Below are 23,025 nucleotides of genomic sequence, written 5' to 3'. Positions count from 1 at the left end.
GTAAGGATTCCAGACGTCAACACATACTAGTTCAAATTAAACAGAATCCATAAATGTTTTAATAGTCAAAGTCGAAAACCCATTAACAAATTCAGATATTTAATTTTAAAAGACTTTACCCTGGTTCCAACCCAAAAGACTATATTAACTTTAATTGTGTAGTAAAATTCTCCATTAAAATTTATTTATTAAAATTTTATCTTTTTAACTTAAAAATTACTCATACTCTCATGAATCATTTTCTTTGTTTTGATGTAAGTCTTTGTTTAAAAATTGCGTTTAATGAAACATTGAACGTCTGCCTGTAAGACAACGGTAAATACATTTGTTTACTGAAATAAGAACAAAGTATATTTTGTTCTCAATTGGAAATGAATCATCCGCGCAGTTAATTTTCTTTGTATTGTAGAAAAGATAACCAACCTAGACGTCTGAAGTTTCTTTCTACAAACGGGGGTCAATAAAACATCTTTATCAATGTAACAGACCTCCAATTTCACACAAAAAAATAACGATGTAAAATGAATCATGTGAAATGTAACACTAATGCGGAAAACAATATCCGTCACGAGTAAGCCGATTGAATTTACTTGCTGTTCAATCGTACCGACCGAATTTTTGCTTTCGGAATTCAACACCAGAAACACCTGTAAAACATGCTAAAGCTATGCCCGAGTCTTTCCCGTTCACCCGTATCTTTACCATCATCAGCCGTTGTTGGCTAGTGTTTTACGTTTTTCCCTGTTGCCACTAACAATTTTTTACATCCCTAACTATCGGCCACGAATAGTGCGATTAGCGTTTGTTTTCGGTCGGAAATACCTCTTAACAAAACAAATAAAAAAAAACAGAAAACATTCATCTCGGACACACCTTCCATGGGCAATGAATGTTTCGGTCGATAGTAACAACATTTTTGGTTTTGCCTCCTTCCTACCTTGCTCTGGGGTTGTGTTAATGCTAGTTAATGCACTTGGTGGTGAATGCATCTTGGGCTTAAGCTTGAAACACGCCCGCAAACGCCTACAAAATCGGTGGTCAAAATCGTGCCACACACCGCACGTTGATCCTATCCTTCCTTCCGGCGCAAATTACAACTCACTCTCTAGCAAGAAGTGGGTTTCCACTTTTGTGGAAATGTTATAGCCCATCATCATTAACGTCAGCCCGATCGGCAGCAACTTAACTGAGCGCTGAAAACAATTCCATTGCCAGAGCGCGGTTTCAATGCTGCATGGTAATTTAATAATATAATTTGTATAAATCGTCAGAACCGGCGTGTACAGAGATTGCATTCGTTTGCCGTTCCCTTTCGCAACAAAGGAAGCGCACTCTTCTCCAATAGATGCTCAAATAAAATAGTAACGCGCTAGGAGAGAAACAAAAAAAACGCGAGTAAAACAACTCGCAATAAATCACGTGTGTGCTTCACAAAGCGAGACGAAAAGGGCACTTCAGGGAGAGGGTAGGCCTAAATCGTGAGGCATTAGATTATTAAATTTAATGTGCCACTATATTACCGCCACCGACGTTACTACGGTTTTGTGAAACAACCTCGTTAAGAAGGGCAGGAAATAGGTGTGAGACACCTGAAGAAGGGTCGCCCCATAAACGGTTGCACAAAGTCTCTTGGTATTCCTAGTCAAAAATCCAAAACACAACAAAACGCAAGCTGTGTAATGAAAAATAGAAAAATAATATTCAAAATACAGTTGTAGCTGTGGCGGAGAAGAAAAAAATAAGGGATGCACCAAAGCATAACAACATAACGACGCAACGAACCGACTGAAATTGCTACTCTGTTTTGTTTTTTGGTTCGCGAAACGGAAGCTCCACCAAGTGAAGCGTGCGGAAAATGTCGGAAAATGAAGAAAAGTACCCCGATCGAAAAACCGCGGTAGGTCGCTTGGGTCGGTGGTCACCGTAAACACCGCAAAATGAGGCGTAGCAAAAGATGGCACCTGGACAGTGAAAAACTCAACCTGACGCTACCGGTGCCCAATGAAAACATAAACCTGCAAAATTATGAGTCTCGATGTCGGATTGAAATCGTTCAAATGCGGAATGAAACGAAACAAAACAAACAGTACTTTGGCACGGCGAACGGGGAAATGAATTCGTTTGGGGGAGAAAATAACGAAGGTAAAGATTATGTAAGACGGTTTGGTTGATTGCTCCAATTACCCGATCTAACGACCGTTGGTCAGCCGCTGCTACTCGGGAAGCGAGAGATCTCTTCGAGGGTTTCTCGCTTTAAATCACTTTCGCTATCTTTTTTCCTTGTCGAGTGTTACAAAATTGTACTGAAGGATAATGAGAGTGAAATGAAGAATATGCGTAGCGTTTACATGATGGGGGAATATTTATTTTTGGCTTTATTACAAATCGCATTACATTTCGAAATATGGAAATATATGGAACAGAAGTAAGGACATTTAATTCTTCACACATAACACGGGAAAGGGAATTACAAATTTAGATAGAAAAAATGGGAAAAAGTCAGGAGCTTTGAGAGTGTTATCCATAATTCTAGGGGATATCACAATCGCGATTAAAAAAACTATTAAACCATAAAACAGCCATAAAAACAACCAATTTATATTATAACCCACAGATTTATAAAAAAATTCTGATAAGCCTGTAAACTGATTAGAATATGATATAAAATTTATTTATCCTTTCAAATCCGTCCACAATCACATTGAATCCCTTGCTATCACCACCAACATAATCCTTCCTGGTTAAAAAAATCGCATTAACCTTCTATAATAGAAGGAGCAAACATGATTAAGTGATGATAAATTATAGCATATGCTTTAGCAGTAGAACCCATGTTTGTTCAAACAGTTCCGTTTCAAACACCACACACTAGCAATCGTTATGATTTATTGAACCACATGATCAGACGGAGATCGCAACAATCGAAGCGCGATCGGCAGAGATCAAGTTAAAGCGGAGTTAAACAAATACAAGAGGAAGCTTGTGAATGCTTTTGACCAGCAGAATTACTTTGATTCCGCAATCAATAAGTCGCCTCTCACTGGTCGCAACCAGGAGACGCTAGCAAAAACCCCAAACGATTGCAATAAACATCCCTCCGTTCGCAAAGTCAATGTGAAGGTTCGATTTATGATAAAAAGTATCTGCCTGTGATCCTTTCACATTTTATTTTGTTCACCTTCGAGCTAAGACCGCATGATTCGATTCGCTCTCTAAAACCGGGATGTGAACATTCAAATCGATGGGCAAAAATTGTTCTATTATTCGTGCCGGGACTGAGACAAGCGAGCTGAATTATGCAATAAAATAGACCAGGAGCATGACGCGAACTGTGGGCGGATGTTACAAAACAAACACTGTGTGCCCGGACGTTAAAGGCAGAATGGCCAGCCAAAACCTTCTGATCGTTTGAGACGAAGAAAAAGGTCGTTTTTGTTTGGCCAATGTTTTGCTCACCGGACGTACACAGCGCGAATGAATAAAAGATGTAATTGTTGCTGAGTTTTTCTACTGGAATTACTTTTGATGTTTCCAGTAGCAAACGATCGTTTTACGAAAGGGAAAGAGAATAATTAAATTTGGCAAAGAAATTGCAAACTTGCCATAAAAAAACATAAAATGCGCTCCCAAACCTTGGCAAAAACTATATTCCCTTGAAAAGTGAATCCACAGAACAACACAACAAATGCTACGATCGGTAAAACGCGAACAATTAAGGTATGATAGCCTCCCATTCCGTCGAGTGGGTCGGATGGGTGTTTCCTTCTAGCGTGCGAGCGTTTGTTGGTGCTGAAGCGCTTAAAGGCAATTCGGATCTGTTGTACGGCACGCTTAAGATAGAATTGAGCGGAATTAAGGTGATCCAGATAAGCGCACGAGATAGAAATGCCAACAACTACCATCATCATCAGCGGACCTAAACCGTAGATATTCAGATACGGGCTGAAACTGAAGCCAGTAAAAAAAGTCTTTAGCACGATTAAGTGTAAATGAGTCAGATGAAAAAATTAAGTCAGTTTTTTAAAAGGTGATTTTTTGACACTCGCGTCCCGCTGGCCACACGATCTGATCACATTTTAAACCATTAACACGCGTACCAGTTTATCGTTTCATGGGCTAGTGTTTTGTTCCTTCTTCTTGTGACCGTTGCCAGTGCTAGTGGTAGCAAGCTGTTGAAGTTTACAGTCTGCTGTTTCCGGCGCGAAAAGCGAAAACTTTCAATTTTTAAACTCCAGTCTTTCGTCTGTCGATCGTTTGGAGTCTATCTGTTTGTGATTAAAATGGAGTTTCTTTGCTTTCCACCCTTTCGTACACAAAACGGGAAAGTTGCCATAATGCTAACTGATCTATGATAACGATTCCAGCAGCGTTTGATGAAAGGGAAGCGGGGTGTTCTAAACCGTATCGATCGCAGTATCTGATCGATAATCGATACCCTGAACGGTACAGAAATTGGTGAGCGATCGCGAAAGCCCATGAACAGGTAGATTGTTATCGATTGTTCTCCGCTGAGTAAAAGGGAGTTCAATAGAGTAATCCAACCGTTAATTAGTTTACTTACCGATAGATGGCGTAACGCATGGTACTAAAAGCTGTTACACCCTTTTTTACACCCGAACACCGATAGTAAACTTAATCTAGTGAGAAAAATTAAACACAGTGTGTCTTTTTTCCGTTCGTACGTGTACCTCACTGTCATTGCATAATATCTCTTTCGATCGTTTCGTACTCTAAATGAGCGACACAAAAAGTAGGAAGGGTGAGAAAAAATGTGTCCCAAAAGCCACAAATCGCTCGATTTGAGTTAAAATTGCAACCGCGCTAAACAAAACAAAGACTTTGTTTGACGTGCATACTACGGCCCGTGGACGACATGACACTTAAGCAACGTTGCGCACTCTGATGGCAAAAGATGTCAATTAAAATTTGAGACTGTTAATTTGTCAAATTCCACAGCAAATAAGACTTACAGTAGCAGGGTAAGGTGTGTAGGTGAGAATGAAATGTATGTCATATCGTTGCAAAATGGTTGATCGTTTCGTTTGTGTCTCACTCGCTCGCTTACGAGTTCAATAGGTTAGTGCATGTTTGTCAGAAGTGGAGAAAACATGCGTCGCCGAAGACGGAATTGCATCGTGATTACAATCTACCAAACAGATAAACGATGCGAAACGCAAGCAAGCGATGCAAGGTTAGTAGAATCGGGTATGGGAAACTGTGTTTATGTGCTTAGTGGAGGTAACGCTGTAACTGGTAACTGGGCAACAGTTACAAATGGAAACAGGTGAAAAATAGTGTACAAAATTAAAGCTGTTCTTTTTCATACTTCAAACATTTTTGATTGTTCAATATAATTAATGCGCCACACGGTCGTTTGATGTAATATAAAATATGCACGAAGGGTGCAAACATCACTTTCTCGTCATATTAAATTTGAACTATTTTCTATCGAAGCAATTTCAACTGGACACGACTTGATTGATCGTTTTCAGTTTTGTTTACCTTTAACGAGAAATGCAAAAATTTCTTCGCGCACCATTCCAACACGGAATAGCACACTTACACTAGCATCGACTCAGTGCGGAAACTCCGGTGCGCTTGAGTATTCCGCTCAGCGACTAAAACGTAACGCCAGCATAAACGGCACGCGGCCAACGTACCACCGGTAGTGTACTGCAGCACCCTTTTAGTACGGTTCAATCGTAAACTTTCAATTTCGTAATCACTTTCCACATCATACAACAACCTGCTGCCCGTGGTGTGGCCCATGTTATCATGTTTTGCCGTGACCACACGAACTTCCACGCCGGATGTCACGCGCAAATCGGCTGTCGCGTCATCGATCGAGGTTGGTGGGCCACTCAATTGACAAATGGAATCTAAATCTGTCGCTTGGCATGTGTGTGCTTCGCTGCAGCTAGATGTTACATTCGGCATTGTAGGGTTCGTCGCTTGCTGTACAAGTCTTTTGATTTTTTGAACTATTCAAAATAGTCCAATCGTGTTGCTTCTGCAAAACAGAGTCATAAATTAAAGAAAACTTGTGACTAAACTGTACAAGCTTTGATCGGCTTGTGTTCAATGTGTGATGTATTCGTCTTCAACCCCAGCGGCATACTTTAAGTTCACCTTGCGCTTCCGTCTTAGCGTTATGCTGGCTGTCTATATGCTTTATCACCTTCCTGCTTTGTAAAGCATGATGGATGGTGTTTCTCCCATTTGTCTACTTCCCTAGTTTACCTTTCCTCTTCACTTACCACCTCTTCACTGCCCCCCCCAATTAGCCGACCGGTCAACTAACGACATGTCTTTTCCCGCTGGAGCTTTTTTTCTTTTTCTGCTTCCCCCGGCAAGACCACTTAAACTACGAGCAAAACGTCACCGATTGTTGGATAGATGACGATCCCCTCGTTCATTTTGACACATTGTCGTCCCATTGTTGGAACCACCGATCAAAAGGAAATAAAGAAAAGAAGAAAGAAGAAAAACAGACACACAAAACTGGTAGCACAATTGCACTGGCCGTTGATGATCACGACAGCACGACAACGATGGCTTAGTAAGGTGCCGTATACATTATCATACTAATCGAAGCGTTATAGCGCGAAACGCCGTACGTGAGTACCGCCGGGATGGCCTCACCGATCATGGAGAAAGAGTGAATGAACTGTCGATTTCGAACGCGCGTTGTTTTACTATCAACTCGATCGATATTTACGATATGCGATTTTCACCCACCAGTTTTGTAATCTACTCCATCAATGCTTACCATTTCTCCTAATGGGGTTTTCAAAGATGCCAGCCACACATTATGAGACCACAAAACTGGGGAACCATCGCTCCAAAACAAAAAAACGTGACCGAGCAGGTGTATAGCATCCTTTCCGCCCGTTAGGTCGCAGATCGATTGACTTCTGTTGGTTCATCAATCGATCGAAAATCGAATAAAATGCCGATAGCATTATCTTCAATGCATCTCACAGTGAGATGCCGCTCGTGCGTGTTAATTCGAAAATTTATGATAATGATACGAAACATTTTAACACGGATCGGTCACTTAACGCATGTTTTCTTGATGAATTATGAAGGTGAAATTTTCTAAATCGAACTTTTGATACATATGAACAGTTTCCGTCACGCTTCGAGAAGGCAGCTTGTTTCGGAACGAATCGAAAATATATTTATGTTTCTTTCAGTGCTTTCTTTTATTGCTTACGGTAATGAAAATTAATTGCGCACGGTTCACGTTGGTAATAAATGATCGTCGTGATAAGGTCGCTAATCTCGACATTATTTCATTTTGACGATACATTGCCAATATCATGCTTTTATTACAAATAATAAATGTTGAAATAAATTTTATGCACGTCATATTATTGTACTCCAGGGTGTTGACATTCTCACGGGCAAATGAGCTGTAATGTGTTGCCACAGCACGAAATGAACCTTCCAGCTGCATGCATAGCTGAATGTTAATGACGATCTCTGTATACTCAACGATCGTTCTAGCAAACAGATGGGTTGACATTTAAACTTTGAGCGGTCTAATTAAATAAACCAAACACTAAGACGATTTAGCTTGATGTGTACAATTCAATGTATAAAAAGGTCACTTCCTTCCCTTTTGGACATCATTACGTACTCGGCAAACGCCACAGAAATTCTCACACCAACCTGTGTTGAATATAGACCATCATTTTCTTGAACCGCTACGATCGTGCTTAGTGGCAGTAGTCTTCAGATCAGCTGCTCTTCTACTGTTTTGAATGTCAACTTTTTTTTTCACTTACATGCTAGGAAAATACAATAAAACCCTTATGCGCTAACGAACGATCAATTCAAAAAGGATGGTCAAGAAGTGCTTCTGATGTTTGCCCTTGCATACGAAACACTAAGCATACCGGTTGGTGTTCTCACTAACGATCCGGTTCGCCAAAAAGCACAAAACCATTGACCTATGTGTGTCAAAAGTGACACCGACGTTACGCTACCGGTGTCACACAAACAAAACCGTGGTGTCACACAGCGCAACAAACGCAACGCGAAGTTGCGGCTGAACTTGATCTAAAATCGACAAAATCGCAATAAATCACTCGTGATGCTAAAAACACCAAAACAAAACACTATTCAAGTGGCGTTCCTACGGCGAAAGCTTAAAAAGCGAGATGAAATGTGGTGCGGAATGTGCTCGCATACGCATTGCGCAATAGTTCGTGTGAACTGGAAGCGATCTTCGCGTGGTCGTCGGGTATGGCAAAACCTGAGGTGAGTGGATTCGGATCCGATTCGTCTGAAAGCGTGCGCGCGCAAACACACTTTCTATTGTTCCTGTGGTGAGAAAAAAAAGCGATCAATCCAACAAATGCTTGCACGAAGTAACACTCACTGTTAAGAAAATCAATTCGAATGCATTTGTACAACTTCATCTTCTAATGGAGTATCATTTTTGTACAGTGCTATAAAATGTAGTAAATGCCATCTTCGTGTCACATTTTTATGGTAAAATAAAATCTGGCAAAAGTCTCACAACGATACATGCTGGGCAAGAATCCAAACAAAACCATACGCATTGCTCCAGTTTTAACATTTCTTCTCGTTCGCTAATGCTCGCCCCTTTTGAGTGGGAACAATACTAATTATATGTTTTGCACCCGCCCGACTCGTGCGTCGTAAGCTACGAACCCTCCGAAGCGCTAACCAAGTAAGCTATTTATTAGGATAATTACTGTCAGCCATTACTTTGCACCGCCATTCTGCGGTGTTGCCGTAATCGTGTTAAAATATTGCCCACATTTTGACCATTTGCTCCACGTGCCTTCGCGCCGTTTGATGACGGCAATTGGGCGTTTGGCGTTTACAGTCAAATGTAACATCGTTTCACTTCAGTTTTGCAGTTAACCAGCGGAAGGGGAAATCATTCGAGTAACCTTTCCGGACGTTCCTTCCGTCACAGCATACGCGAGACATCCGTGGCCAAAGTTCGGTAATCGAAATTCATCATCATAATGTCGCTCGCTTTGTGGACTTTAAAAACCCCATAATTTCTATTCTTTGATTGCTGCTTACCTCTTTCTTTTCCTGTCCAAAATAGCCAAAAGTAGTCAAATTATTTGCAAATGGAGTCATATTCAAATCGGCTCACGCTTTATCCATTCAACCCTTCTGTGCTCGACAGTTTACATGGCGACTTCGTGTAATGTGCAACTTCCTGTGCATCTTCACCCGAGCTTCCTTCCCGCAGGGCCTAACAGACCGTTGCAAATTGGTGCACTTCTCCTTTGCTTACTCAACCGTGTGGTGCATTACTACCGATTCTTTCACCACCATCAGGCCTGAGGTGAATGATGCCGAGGCAGCGAAACGGTAGAGTGCGGCTTGGCAGTAACAACAATGGGTTTATTTTGTGCCTCACTCCGCGAGGGTGCCGAAGAACAAGAGAAAACATAAAGCTCGCCGTAAAGATTGTTTAGAGGATTGCGGTAAGGGAAGTTATGTGCGCGCACAGACTAGCTGTGGTTTGTGATTGTAATTCCTTCCTGTATGCTCACAGCCATGTGTGAACATTTGCGGCAATATATCGCAATCTTTCAAAGGCAAATCATGTGGTCTCGTAATTCTTAAAAATTCAAACATGACGTGCAGCCACACCTACTGCTCTACTTGATCTGCTTCAATCGTACACCGGGTCAATGCGATCGTACGCATTGTTAATTGTGTACTATTTATAGTCCTACAGCCAAGATTTTTATCGCGGCTTTAAGCGAAGTGTTTCGACAGACAATATTGTCCGCAAACTTTCTAGGTCACAGAATGCAGCAACTTGAGAACTTAAGGATTTCGAATGGCATGCATGTAATTGTTTTGAAACATTTTTACCTAATCATTTCAGTGTGCTTAATTATGTTAAGCAATATCTAGTTCTTTGCTGACTAGTGAACCAAAAGTAAAAAATAAATAAAACCAAACTATTGAACCAAAAGAAAAAAATAAATAAAATTCTTTACGATCGCATTTTTGTTACATGTGACTACGGAACATCGGCATGGCATGGCACCCAAGAAGAAAAAGAAGAAGAAGACTATGGAGCAGCCTTATCAGACCTAAAAAATGGAATATGTTTCTCAAAAAAAAAAAAAAATAAAAAAAATCGCTTCCAATAAAAAACAATTATTTGGTACCATTTTTCTTGCTAATTGACAGTTTAACATCTGTCTATCGATCTGAAAACTTAGTAGATGGAAGTCAATTATATCGCAACCAGTGAGATCCAGCTGTATGTCCCAATAATGAAAAAAAACAAATTAACTAAAGACTATAAAAAAAACAAAACGTTATGCTTTACCAACAAAGAATGAACAAATAATTACAAATAAATAATTCAAACTCTTGCGAGAATTATCATAAAAAGACAAAGAAAAATACATATATAATTATGTGGTATAGTCGTATGTAGCTGCACTATAGCGTTACTGTTATACTGCTGGTATAACTGTTACCGAACCAGCAGCGTTATAGTGGCAGCAGCAGTGTTGACAGGTGCGCGCCTTCAACGGAAGCGGCATCGTGGAGACTCGCTCTTCTTCCTCAATACGCCAACGAGACAGGACGTACTTTATAACTTGCGAAAGATTAGTTAGGTTAAAGTTAGGTTAAAATTAGGCTAAAATTAGGTTAAAGTTAGATTAATTTAGAAATAATAAAAAATGTTATAAAATTATAACATAATTGGCGCTGTAGCAGTCCAGAGTGCATAAACAGTGGAAAGTGTCGATAGAATTATCGATATTAAAGTGGTACCCGCATTTAGCGTCAGCAGCTAAAGGATTTCATCCGCTGTTCGATTTGAGGGCCCCCCGGCACGCATACCTGGAACCGGATCGTCGGATTTTTAGCCAAAGCACGTGAGTACACATAATTTTTTAATTAGTGAAAGTGTATTCCGTTATTCCTCAGCACTACCAGATAGGCTAGGAATAACGATAGTGTTTTGTGTCCACGTGTGTGTACGATAGATTTTATAATTTATCATCGTACGCAATCTGTTGCGATACTACCAGATAGGTCACACAGATCATCAGAGAATAACCCGTTATTCTTTGTAAGCGCACGCATTAAGCGCGTTAGAGTGGTGCAGTGTAGTGTAATAGTGTTAGTGTCAAAGCACATGGTACAGCTCGCTACTGCAACCTAACAAATTATTGTGTTATTCGTTAGGAGTACTACCAGATAGGGCCTACGAGGAAGTAAAGCAAATTTTTTTTTTGGCAAAGAATTTTTTTTCGTTTTTATTTGATGCCAAAAAAGAAATCTTTTGACGCTCTTAAAAGAACAAGACACGCGCTTAGCTCACGTGTAGTGAATACTAACACAAATAGCAGTTCAGAAGAAGAGTCGAGTGACGAAAGTGCAGAACTTTCTCACATCCCAATTGAAACGAGTGTTCCTTCCATAGAAAAGCTTGTTTTAGAAGATCAAGGTACAAAAATGGAACCAGATCAGATGATGCAACTAACCTCACAAATGAGTGCAATTGCCGCTACGCTAGACGCAATGCGTACGCAACAAATAAACCACCAACGCATGTTGGATTCTTTATGCGAAACCCGACCAAGCACGAGTTACAGTGCACCACAAGAAAATGCACAAGCTGCATTTAGCATGGAAAATTTTTTCAAAATACCGGATCCGATTAAAGCGATTCCGAAATACGACGGTAATAAAAAGCAACTTTCTGCTTGGATTAGTACAGTAGAAAATACATTAGAAATTTTCAAAGGGATAGTTTCAGAACAACAATACAAAATTTTTGTAACTGCCGTAATTAATAAAATAGAAGGCAAAGCGAGGGATATAATTTGTTTAGCCGGTAATCCTCAAAGCTTCGAGGAAGTTAAACAGACATTAACAAGTGCTTTAGGTGACCGTAAAGAACTTACTTACTACAAAAGTATTCTTTGGCAAACAAAAATGACAGAACACATGTCCATACACAAATACTATAATTCCATTAAAGAGACAGTGCAGAATATTAAAACGCAAGCGAAGCTAAAGCAAAAATACGTCAATAATTGGGAAGCCATCAGCGCTTTTATTGATGAGGATGGTTTAGCGGCATTTTTAGCAGGCCTTAAAGAACCATACTTTGGTTATGCCCACGCTGCATGTCCCGAAGACTTGGAAGCAGCATACGCATTCGTGTGTAAATTCAAGTGCTCCGAAAGTACAGTTTCAAATAATACTCGTTTTACAAAAACTTTTGATCCAAAAGAAAAGTACTCGAAAAAACCCGAAAGTAGTAAAAGTGTGCAACAAAAACAGTTTAGCGAGACAACGACATTCAAAGGAAAATCTTCTTATCCGCAACCCATGGAAGTTGATTCAACTAAAAGTAAATTAACTTTAAATCACAGAGAATTTCACTCTAATGAATTGACAGAAAAAGACAAATCAGAATCGGAAGATGATTTGAACATCGATCTAAATTTTTGTTGGGCCAGCAAAGCCAACAAAATAACCTGAATTATTTACCCTACCTTACAAGGGAAAATTTTATTACAAAACAAGTAATTCGATTGCTAATTGATACAGGAGCAAACAAAAATATTATTCGTCCTGGCATATTAACTAACATGATTCCCACAGAAGAAACAGTAATTAATAATATTTACGGGAAACATGTCATAAACAAAAAATGTAGAGCTAACCTTATTGGAAATTATGTTCCCGCTCAAACGTATTTTGAATTAAATTTTCATCCATTTTTCGATGGTATTATTGGTTCCCAATTCCTTGCGCAAACGAATGCAATAATAAATTACAAAGCTGAACAAATTGAATTTGGTAAACAAAGCATTAGTTACGACAAATATTATCCGAGCACAAAACTTTATTCTTATTGCATAGAAGTTAAAACTCTAAATAATGGAGATTGGTTAGTCCCCACATTTCAAAAATTCGAAAATTCAACAATAATAGAACCCGGTCTTTACAACTCCAGCAATGGAAAAACTACAGTAAAAATTCTTTCGACAAAAAACCAAATTCCTAAGTTTTCTAAAGTTCTAAATTTAACCGTGAATAACTTCGAAACTATAACACCGATTCCTTTTCCAACAAATTCAAATATTACAGAAGAAATTTTGAACGGTATTATCAGAACAAGTCATCTGTCAAATTTCGAAAAAAAATGCTTGTTTAAAACAATAATAGACAACCAAAACGTTCTTTTGAAACCAGGTGAAAAATTAACAGCCACTTCTGGAATCAAACATAAAATTAACACTACTGATAATTCTCCGGTATACACTAAAAATTATCTCTACCCGCACACTTACAAAAAAGATATAGAATCTCAAATAAGCGATATGCTCGATTCTGGCATTATTCAGCCATCCACTAGTCCTTATTCCTCACCCATTTGGGTTGTGCAAAAAAAACTGGATGCATCTGGAAAAAAGAAAGTACGAGTAGTAATAGATTACAGAAAGCTGAATGAAAAAACGATTAACGATAAATTTCCAATGCCAGAAATCGAAGACATTCTTGATAGTTTAGGTAAATCTCAATACTTCACCACGCTAGATTTAAAGTCTGGATTCCACCAGATAGAGATGCATCCAGATCACCGTGAAAAAACTGCATTTTCTACAAGCTATGGCCATTTCGAGTTCACTAGAATGCCATTTGGGCTAAAAAATGCACCGGCCTCATTTCAACGTGCAATGAATAACATCTTAGCGGAACTCATTGGTAGAATTTGTTACGTTTACTTGGACGATATCGTCATAGTCGGAAACAGTTTAGAATCACACTTAGAAAATGTCTCGAAAGTGCTTGAACGTTTAGCACAATTCAATCTAAAAATTCAGTTAGACAAGTGCGAATTTTTGAGAAGAGAAACCGAATTCCTCGGTCATATAATTTCCCCTGAAGGCATAAAAGCAAATCCCGACAAAGTACAGAAAATATTAAATTGGCCACTACCTACAAACGAAAAACAAATACGACAATTTCTCGGATTGTCCGGATATTATCGCCGCTTTATCAAAGATTATTCAAAAATAACAAAGCCTTTAACTAAATGTTTAAAAAAGGATCAGATTATAAATTACAAAGACCCAGACTACATAGAATCATTTGAAAAATTAAAGAAAACAATAGCATCCGATCAGATACTTGCATACCCGGATTTTGAATTACCTTTCATACTCACTACTGACGCAAGTAATTTTGCCGTAGGTGCAGTACTCTCTCAAGTTCAAAATAAAATCGAAAGGCCAATCGCGTTCGCCAGTCGAACACTGAATAAGGCAGAAAGTAATTACTCTACTATAGAAAAGGAGGCGCTCGCTATAATATGGGCAATACGCAAATACAAACCTTATCTTTTTGGAAATCAATTCAAACTCTACACCGATCATAAACCGCTCACTTTTATTAAAACTTGTTTGAAAAATAATAGAATTCTGAATTGGAGGCTCGAATTAGAAAATTATCAATATTCTGTAGAGTATAAACAAGGGAAAGCGAACGTAGTAGCAGACGCTCTTAGCAGAAAAACTGAACTTCCTAATGAAATTAACCTGCAAACTGTAAATATGACCGAAACTATACACTCAGCAGATACGTCAGACGATTTTTTTATTAAGTCAAGCGAAAGACCATTAAATTATTACCGTAATCAAATAGTTTTTGAAATATTCAGTGAAAATCAGGAATCTATAGAAACACCGTTCCCAAATTTTAGAAGAATTATTGTAAAAAGAAGAAAATACGACGAAAGTACCATAACCAGCATTCTGCGGAAGTACCACAATGGAAAACAAACGGCAATATTAGCTCCGGAATGTCTCATACAAATAATTCAACAATCTTTCAAGAATCATTTTAGCTGCTGTGGTTATATGATTATGACGCACTCACAAGTCCAAGATGTTACGTCAGTTGAAGAACAAAACCGACTAATCGCAAAGGAACACGAAAGGGCTCACCGAGGCATAAACGAAGTCGAAAGCCAAATGAAGAGATCATTTTTCTTCCCGAAGATGCATGAGCGAATCAAATCTGCAGTCAACACGTGCACCGTATGCAATGTACACAAATACGAACGGAAGCCGTATAACATCAAGATATCACCGAGACCGACAACCGAAAAGCCTATGGAACGTGTACACATGGATATTTTCTCCATCAACTCGAAAAGTTTCCTTTCGATAGTAGACGCGTTTTCGAAATTTGCGCAAATGATACCCATCGAAACAAAAAACTTGATAGACGTTAAAAGTGCGCTAGCTAAGTATTTTGGTAGCTTTGGAACCCCGATGCAAATAGTAACGGATCACGAAACGACGTTCAGATCCATTCAGCTGAAAACATTCTTGAGCAACTTAGGCGTTTCACTAACATACGCATCATCCTCAGAGAGCAATGGACAAGTAGAAAAAACGCACGCGACGATAATCGAAATGTACAACACGAATAAGCACAAGTTTGTAGACTTGAATACCGCAGACATTATCGCCATATCGATTTCTTTGTACAACACAACAGTTCATTCAGCAACAGGCTACACACCAAACGAAATATTGTTCAATCAATTGAATAACACAAACCCGATTGTAATACAAGAACAAGCACAAAAACTATTCACCAATGTAAAAACGAAAATAGAACTATCAAGGCAAAAACAAATGAAAGGAAACACAAGCAGAGAAGAACCACCATTGATTCAAGAAGGTCAGGATGTTTATGTAAAACCAAACATCAGAAAAAAATTAGATGCCAGAGCAAAAATAACTACAGCACAAAATGTGAAAGACAGAACGTTTGAAAATTCTAAAAACGTAAAGAGACATAAAAATAAGATCAATAGAACTAGAGCCACTTAGGTATACGTCCGAGGACGTCCGTCTTACTCCCCCGGGAGGAATTATGTGGTATAGTCGTATGTAGCTGCACTATAGCGTTACTGTTATACTGCTGGTATAACTGTTACCGAACCAGCAGCGTTATAGTGGCAGCAGCAGTGTTGACAGGTGCGCGCCTTCAACGGAAGCGGCATCGTGGAGACTCGCTCTTCTTCCTCAATACGCCAACGAGACAGGACGTACTTTATAACTTGCGAAAGATTAGTTAGGTTAAAGTTAGGTTAAAATTAGGCTAAAATTAGGTTAAAGTTAGATTAATTTAGAAATAATAAAAAATGTTATAAAATTATAACATAATTATATGTGTATAAACTTTTGATATACGTAGAAAAATCTAAACATGTAACCATTGAACCCCATTGAGCACATGACCATTGATCATTGAACATATGATCGAGCATGTTATGAATCAGTTTGGAAAACTAAGGATACCCCGGTGGTACGACAAGACCGATCTTAATGCCAAGAGGAAAATGAGACATTGTAAAACACATTCTTAAAAAACCAGATCTTTCTCTCGGCAAACCATAATATTCAACCACAAATATGGATCACTGTTTTACATCGGACATGCAACAGTAATAGATCGAATCTTAACGTTCATTCCGGCCGTACAAATCATTCGCAACCATTTACAGCTTGCAACATACTTTGTTGCATTAGATTTTCCTCGCCCCTAAACCACGGACTCAACTTCAAGTGCGGGGATTTCACGCGTTCACGTCTTAATTGCATGCCGCCGATGGATACGATACCGAATGCGTACTTCCTTTTATGAGAGAACCCTCGACGATGATTTATGTGCGACTGCGTTCCCTTCCCAGCCGGCTCAAATGTCAGTGCCCTTCTACTTGGCGGTGGATATACCTACATCCTAAATGTTTCACTCCCTGCACTCCCTTGCGGCTGGCCGATTGATCCAAATGTCACAATCGAGCTATCGTTCCTCCCCGGTAGCGCCATCCAATCTACCAGTGCCGGTTGCTTTGGATTGCACATACCCACAAAACGAGGCGTGCCACCAAAACACCGAAAGACACTGGCGTCGCCGAGCAAATAATCGATGTACGCTGGATGTACGGACAATTTACTCGTCTGAGAAGACCACGGGATGTTCGGTACGCCTTAGCCATAGGCGACCATGGTATATGTTTTTTTTCTCGCTTCTTTAGTTGGGGCGTGAGAGTGTTATAATTTCAGGCTATTAGAGGCTCATAAAGTAAAACCACCCGTCAGCCGCTCCACATCTAACTGTTTCACAATTTCCCACGGCGAATGGCGCGGTGTGGGATGTGTGCGAAGGCTCACAACAGCACACGGATGGACTTCAAACACTAGCATGCAGTGTGAGCCGTTCAGAAAAAAAAGTTCAAGGTACATCGATATTCCGTATCGCTGTCCACATCAAAGTCACCCCTCTAATCATTGCCATCCTTTCGACAAATAAACGCACTTCAATGGCAGTTGGCAGCCTGATCTCTTGACCACGGCACGTTTGTGACCTTCGGCTAACTCGATGTGCCGTCTTCCATCCGGCGCTTGGGCGGATCATACTTGAACCTCACACACACGTACATGAACGGGCATGATCCGATTTCGTAGAAAACGATTCGAACGGTAATTTTGCTCGAGGGTAGAAAAATTACCTTTACAAAATGGAGTTGCTCTTGAGATAATTTTGAGCCGAAAACGCACATGCTAGGGGAGGGAGGCACCTTTTCAATGCGGACCGTAAGATTTCGCGGGCACGGTCAAGAATTGGACCGCTTGGCTGGGTCGGTCAAGAATTGGGCCAACTAATTCGACGAGTTCGAGGTGACTCATCTAGTGGCGATTAGTGGTAACTCACCTTCATTGATGCCATTTTTGCCTGCAAACAAGAAGAGAAAGAGATGTTGGTCATTAGTGTTGGCGTTTGGACGAGAGTGGAGTGGATAGACGAAGTTTATGGGTAAAGTGATAAAAAGCAAGGACTTGAATCAAATGAAGCTTAACGAGAGCCTTTGGTTCTTAGATGATTTAGTGGATGAGTAAATTCATGGACAACGGAAAATACTCAACGCAAGGTTAAATCTATGTAAAGCTTGAGTTTAACAAAGATGTTTAAATTGAGGAGGTAAAGTAACAATTATTGCAATTGAGGTTATATCATCATTATTATAGCAAGGCATCAATTGTTTAATTTATATGCCAAAATCTCGTTTGTTTCATTTTATATCTAAAACGTTTTTTTACATCCATTTTTGATTTTCTTGGGAAAGGATATTTGATGCATTAATAAAATAAATTTACACCCTATATTTCCTCTTGCAGCTAGCTTCTAAAACCCATTATATACAAATCGACTTCATTTTGCTCTAAACACCGGTTAATATGTCATTTTTGTGTGTTTCGGGTACTCCTTACATTTTGTCTGATTGCAGGGTAAAACTGGGTAGATTTAACACAATTACCCTCATACATCAAATTATAAGCTGTTCTGTGTACTTTCGTGACAGCCGGCAGGCAATGGTGTATAGAAAGAAGGAAAAAACACACACAAAATCCCAAGCGTTAAACATCAAACCTTCCGATCAACGACTGGCTTTTTGCGCTAAAATAAATCTCAAAGGTACGCCTCGACCGCAGTGGGTGAAACCAGTGTGTTAGGCAGGTGATTGATGTCGATGCGATGGCCATCCGGGAACTACTTTATTTCTGCATTGTATTCAAATTATACCCATCATCGTGCAGAACGTAACCCGGAGTATAAAGTTAATCATGTCGATCGATCATGACACATTCACGGGGTTGCACTGGAAACGATTTATGATCGAATGCTGCCTGAACCCGCGGGAATATTTATAGCACCGTTATTACCCGGTGAGGGCGTATGTTCGGAGGTGATCGATACGTTGGTGCCCAACTAATCAACTGCCGCTCTTTGATGTATCCGGTATCATACTGTGCGCTGACAGGCGTTAGGTTGTGCAAAATTGTAGCCATCTCGTCTAGGAATCGCCTAAAAGTGACTTTCTGTCACTTTTCTTCACACACTACCGAATCTCTCACGCTCAATCATTTAATGCTCGTGGAGGTACCGTACGAGTGGACTTCTTGTTTTGTCGCTACAAGCGTACATACCTTGCGGGGTTGGTATCACACACGATTACGTAATGTCTAATGAAGCATAATCAGCAAACCGCTAATATCCGACACCTACTACCTGCTAGGAACACTCCTTTCAAACTCCGATACGGACGAAGAAATTTCACCCTCCCATACGATAGGTTCCAAGTACTAGCAAATTGTTTATCATTTCACCCAACATCTCATTATGATCCCACTACCATGCACGGTGAACCGTGGTCAGATGCTTTCCTGGTTATGTGTGGAGCAACGAGTGTGTAACGGTTATGCTGTAGATGTTTAATGAAATATAATTAAAGCAAATTGAACTGAAGTTTGATTCAATCTCAATTCAGTAATTGGATTTATTTTACAACCGCATTAAAGGTAGAGTTCAGAGTTATTTGATGGAATCGGATATAATATATCTTTTTTTTTATTTTTCTTGAAGTATACATTTTTTGTCTACTTATTTGAGTTTCACAGATTAAAAGATTTTATTTTATATTTTTGGCTTATAAAATTTAAAAAGATCAATATTTCCTATTTGCTTTACCTTGGAGGTTTTTCTGGCTTTTCTTAACTTTAGTCTACCCGTAGCTGGATAGACTATAAATCAGAATATCCATTGGACACTGTATTTTTAATTAATTATGTAAATAAGTGACCTTGATCGATTGTTTGCCTCTAGCAATATACCAACCGGACGTAATTATTTTACCCAAAAATCGATATAAATTGATCATCTATTCAAACATATTAAATCAAATTCGTCTTAAATCCGCTAACGAAATTGTACTATAAAAAAACATTTAATTTGACCAGTTTTATGGCACATTTAAAATGGTAAATTAATTTTTGCACAGAATCCCACAAAATCCGCCTGTTGTTTTGTTTATATCAGAACCGCCAGATCGTATGTCTTGCTCGTATAAAAAAACTTTTTCTTATTTTATAGCAAATGTCCACCATGATTCACCACATTTAAATTTGATATTTTATCTAATCCTGAATTTTTTCTTATGCTTGTGTCCTTTCAGAATTAATTTTTGGGTGTTTGTTTTTGCTGGTGAAACTAGTCTACAAACATTCAACCACATAAAATGACACAGCGTAAAAGTAAAGGAGGGACAGCGACGATGCGTGCCGCTATGCTGCTAGCCACCGTTCTGTGCATTGCCGTGTTGCCGGTTTGCATCTACAGTCTGGAAAACGGACTCGCCAGAACACCGCCCATGGGATGGCTTTCATGGGAACGGTTCCGCTGCAATACGGATTGCGAGGGTGATCCGGAGAATTGTATCAGGTAAGTCACTCAAACACTTAATTTCCCACAACATTCGCTAGTTTTCGTTAGCTAAATAATGACAATAAAAAATATTATTCATTGATTTCATCTTGCACGATTTAACATTTTCATTTTTTTTTGCTAGCTCAAAACACCTAAATCGCACTCATTTAAAGGTGGTTTAAAAAAATGCCTCATGGCACGTGCTATCGTATGGAAAGGCACCTTGTGAGGCAATCGGTGCACGATCATCACGCGAGGTTTTTTCACGGAATCCCCTTAGGGTGGTGGGTAAAGCATAGCACAGGAACTTTACTAAGCTTCGGCACACCCAATTCCTTGTTTCAAATTAGTTCACCACCAAAAGGAAAATATAGCTTCACGCTGCATAAATAAGAAAGGCCACCGGATTCGTGTATCAACTGCAAAAAATATTTACAACCGAAGCGTTGCACTGCTGTTGTTTGCACCATTATTTACACCACAATTGTACGATGAACAAATTTGGTATCGAATACGGCGTGTATAAAACTTTTATTTTCATCCAGTTTTTGTTGATTGGTGAGTCCAAAGACGACGCACTGTTAGAAAGCCTTTTTTAACACTGACTGAAGTGTTTTTTTGCACCATTGCGCAATTTCCACGTCCGTGGCCATGAATTTGCGATCAGTTTGAGACTGGAGTCGGTCAGTTGCACCGATGATTTATGATGCACAAGTTTAGCTCATGGACTTGGCGCGTTTTTCACTTTATGGATGCTTCTATTGACCCACTACTATCCGCTTCTTTCTATTTTTTGAGGGGAAAGTGAAAGTGCTTTTGCCAACGTGCAAATTGCGTTAGATTGCGTGCATCGAAATGAATCTTACCGTTCATTTTTTTTGCTTAAAATTTAGTGAATACAAATGCACATTTTTAATAGGTTACGATTTTGGTTATTATTCCTAGCAAATTTTTAATTATTTAAATCTTCATATAGAAAGAGATCTATAAGCTAAACAATCTACTCACAGTCACTATAATAAAAATAGTTAATATTTTTCAGTAGAAAATCGAGCTATACTAATGATCGAAGTGAATATAAATATATTAATTTAATAAAATAACTAAAATTAAATTAAGGTGAAAAAGATTTCAACAACAGGCGCCCAATTTTTGGTATTAAATTTCAAGGAGTGTTTAGTAGTAAAAATGAAAGTTAAAACAAAAGTGGTTAAAAAATGGAATTTTTTGGAATTTTAATAATATTTTGAAAAAAAAAAACATGTAAAAACATGTTTTAGCGATACGGCATTTCTAATTAAGTAAAGAAAAGATTTATTAAAAAAAGGGTTTTTGATGGTGAGATATCTATTACAAACATTATTGAAAAAAATATAACAATAAACATAAACAAAGGTAGGATATTTGTTTAGCGAACCATCCATCAAAGTAAATGACTAACATTCAATCTATCGGTTTGTTTATTATCCATCCACTGGGATTGATTATTTATGATAAAAATAGACAACCGATCATACAGCTTATGATCGCCGTTGCCTCGGTACGAAACGACTAAAAGCAGTCCATCATTCTCCGTTCGATAAGTCTTCCCTTCACCGTCCTGACTTCAAAAAGGGAAAAAAGGTCAGCCTGTTGCTGGGTATGAAACGAAGCCTACCGGATTTAGTATCAGCCTCTCCGGTAGCGTCACGACAAAACCGTCGCTTCATATTTTGCGTTGCTTTATGACCATGCAACACTGTCGGCAAGTAAGTCGCATTGCCTACGGGGATGCAAAACTGTGTGTGAAAAACTTCTAAACCATTTCCTGCATTTTGTAGCAGGCTTGTAGCAAAGATGTCGAAAGAAGAATCATCAATATGACCATACTAAGTGCTGCAGGCAAATGTAAATTTATTTTATTTTTATTGATCAATTGTTGCATAAGCTAAAGAGGGATGAAATAAAGCAAAAAAAAAGGAATGCTCCAGAGAATGTCTTCGTTTGAACCTTTCCAAAAAAAAAGCTACTTGCTCTCGTGGTAAACATTTATGTGAGTTTAAGCGATGCAATTGCCAGCATAATACTTTGTGCACGATTTGGGTAATGGAAATCCCGAAAAAAGTACACTTTTAAGGTCCATTGTTGGGGGCAGCATCTTTCACTCGCACTAGAAGGAGAACTCCCACCGTTCGTGCCACAGCTTTTCCCCGTTTGACCTTTCCCACCCTTACGTAACAACTTCTTGCGCACACGTTCCGGTTGCGTTACAAATCGCACGCAAACAAAGCCGAACGCGTTCTTCCCGCCGCAACTCGTACGATAAATGACTGAGAATTCGTGCCAATCGTGTTACTGGCAGCTTCTTGCCAGATCAATAAATCAGATCAACCAAACCAAACCTGGTATATGGACCGCACAGTGGAAACCTTCGCTCACGTGTGTTGTAACGTCGGATTTGAGTGTCACAAAAATTACGAAAGCACCGCGAGTACACAATTATTCTGACCCAGTGCCGAAACATCGTTAGCCAATCTAGCCGTGTTTGCATTACAAAACGATGCATGTCCGGACACACGGATAGCTGCTCCAGTTTGGGTCTCCGCATCACATGTTCAAGTCGAACATCATTCATAAAAAAGCACTCAACTGTCAAACTAAAGCGTGTGGGGTCATCGCATCCAAACGAAAAGCATCGAAATTGATGAGCATTGTGATGCC

At 39.2% G+C, this 23,025-nt stretch overlaps 2 protein-coding genes across 5 annotated transcripts in view; one reads left to right on the top strand and one right to left on the bottom strand.

Moving 5' to 3' along the window:
- The window catches only part of LOC125762437 (6-phosphofructo-2-kinase/fructose-2,6-bisphosphatase-like), a 71,388-nt gene that overhangs the window by 34,587 nt on the left and 13,776 nt on the right, over positions 1-23,025 (bottom strand). For 2 of the 3 annotated variants that reach the window (XM_049424530.1, XM_049424531.1), the window contains one exon: positions 17,776-17,796. The exons of the other annotated variant lie outside the window; for it this stretch is intronic. In XM_049424530.1, the coding sequence (XP_049280487.1) occupies positions 17,776-17,796 (21 nt within the window). The remainder of the gene's footprint in view (positions 1-17,775; positions 17,797-23,025) is intronic. 3 annotated transcript variants of the gene reach the window in all.
- The window catches only part of LOC125762438 (alpha-N-acetylgalactosaminidase), a 57,234-nt gene that overhangs the window by 28,562 nt on the left and 5,647 nt on the right, over positions 1-23,025 (top strand). For both annotated transcript variants that reach the window (XM_049424537.1, XM_049424536.1), the window contains exon 2: positions 20,075-20,340. In XM_049424537.1, the coding sequence (XP_049280494.1) occupies positions 20,138-20,340 (203 nt within the window). In that variant the 5' untranslated portion in view covers positions 20,075-20,137. The remainder of the gene's footprint in view (positions 1-20,074; positions 20,341-23,025) is intronic.

This window comes from Anopheles funestus, chromosome 2RL, assembly GCF_943734845.2.
Source record: "Anopheles funestus chromosome 2RL, idAnoFuneDA-416_04, whole genome shotgun sequence".
In the NCBI taxonomy this organism is placed as follows: Eukaryota; Metazoa; Arthropoda; class Insecta; order Diptera; family Culicidae; genus Anopheles; species Anopheles funestus.
Note: the sequence above shows the minus strand (reverse complement) of the source record. Positions and strands in the feature narration are given on the sequence as shown.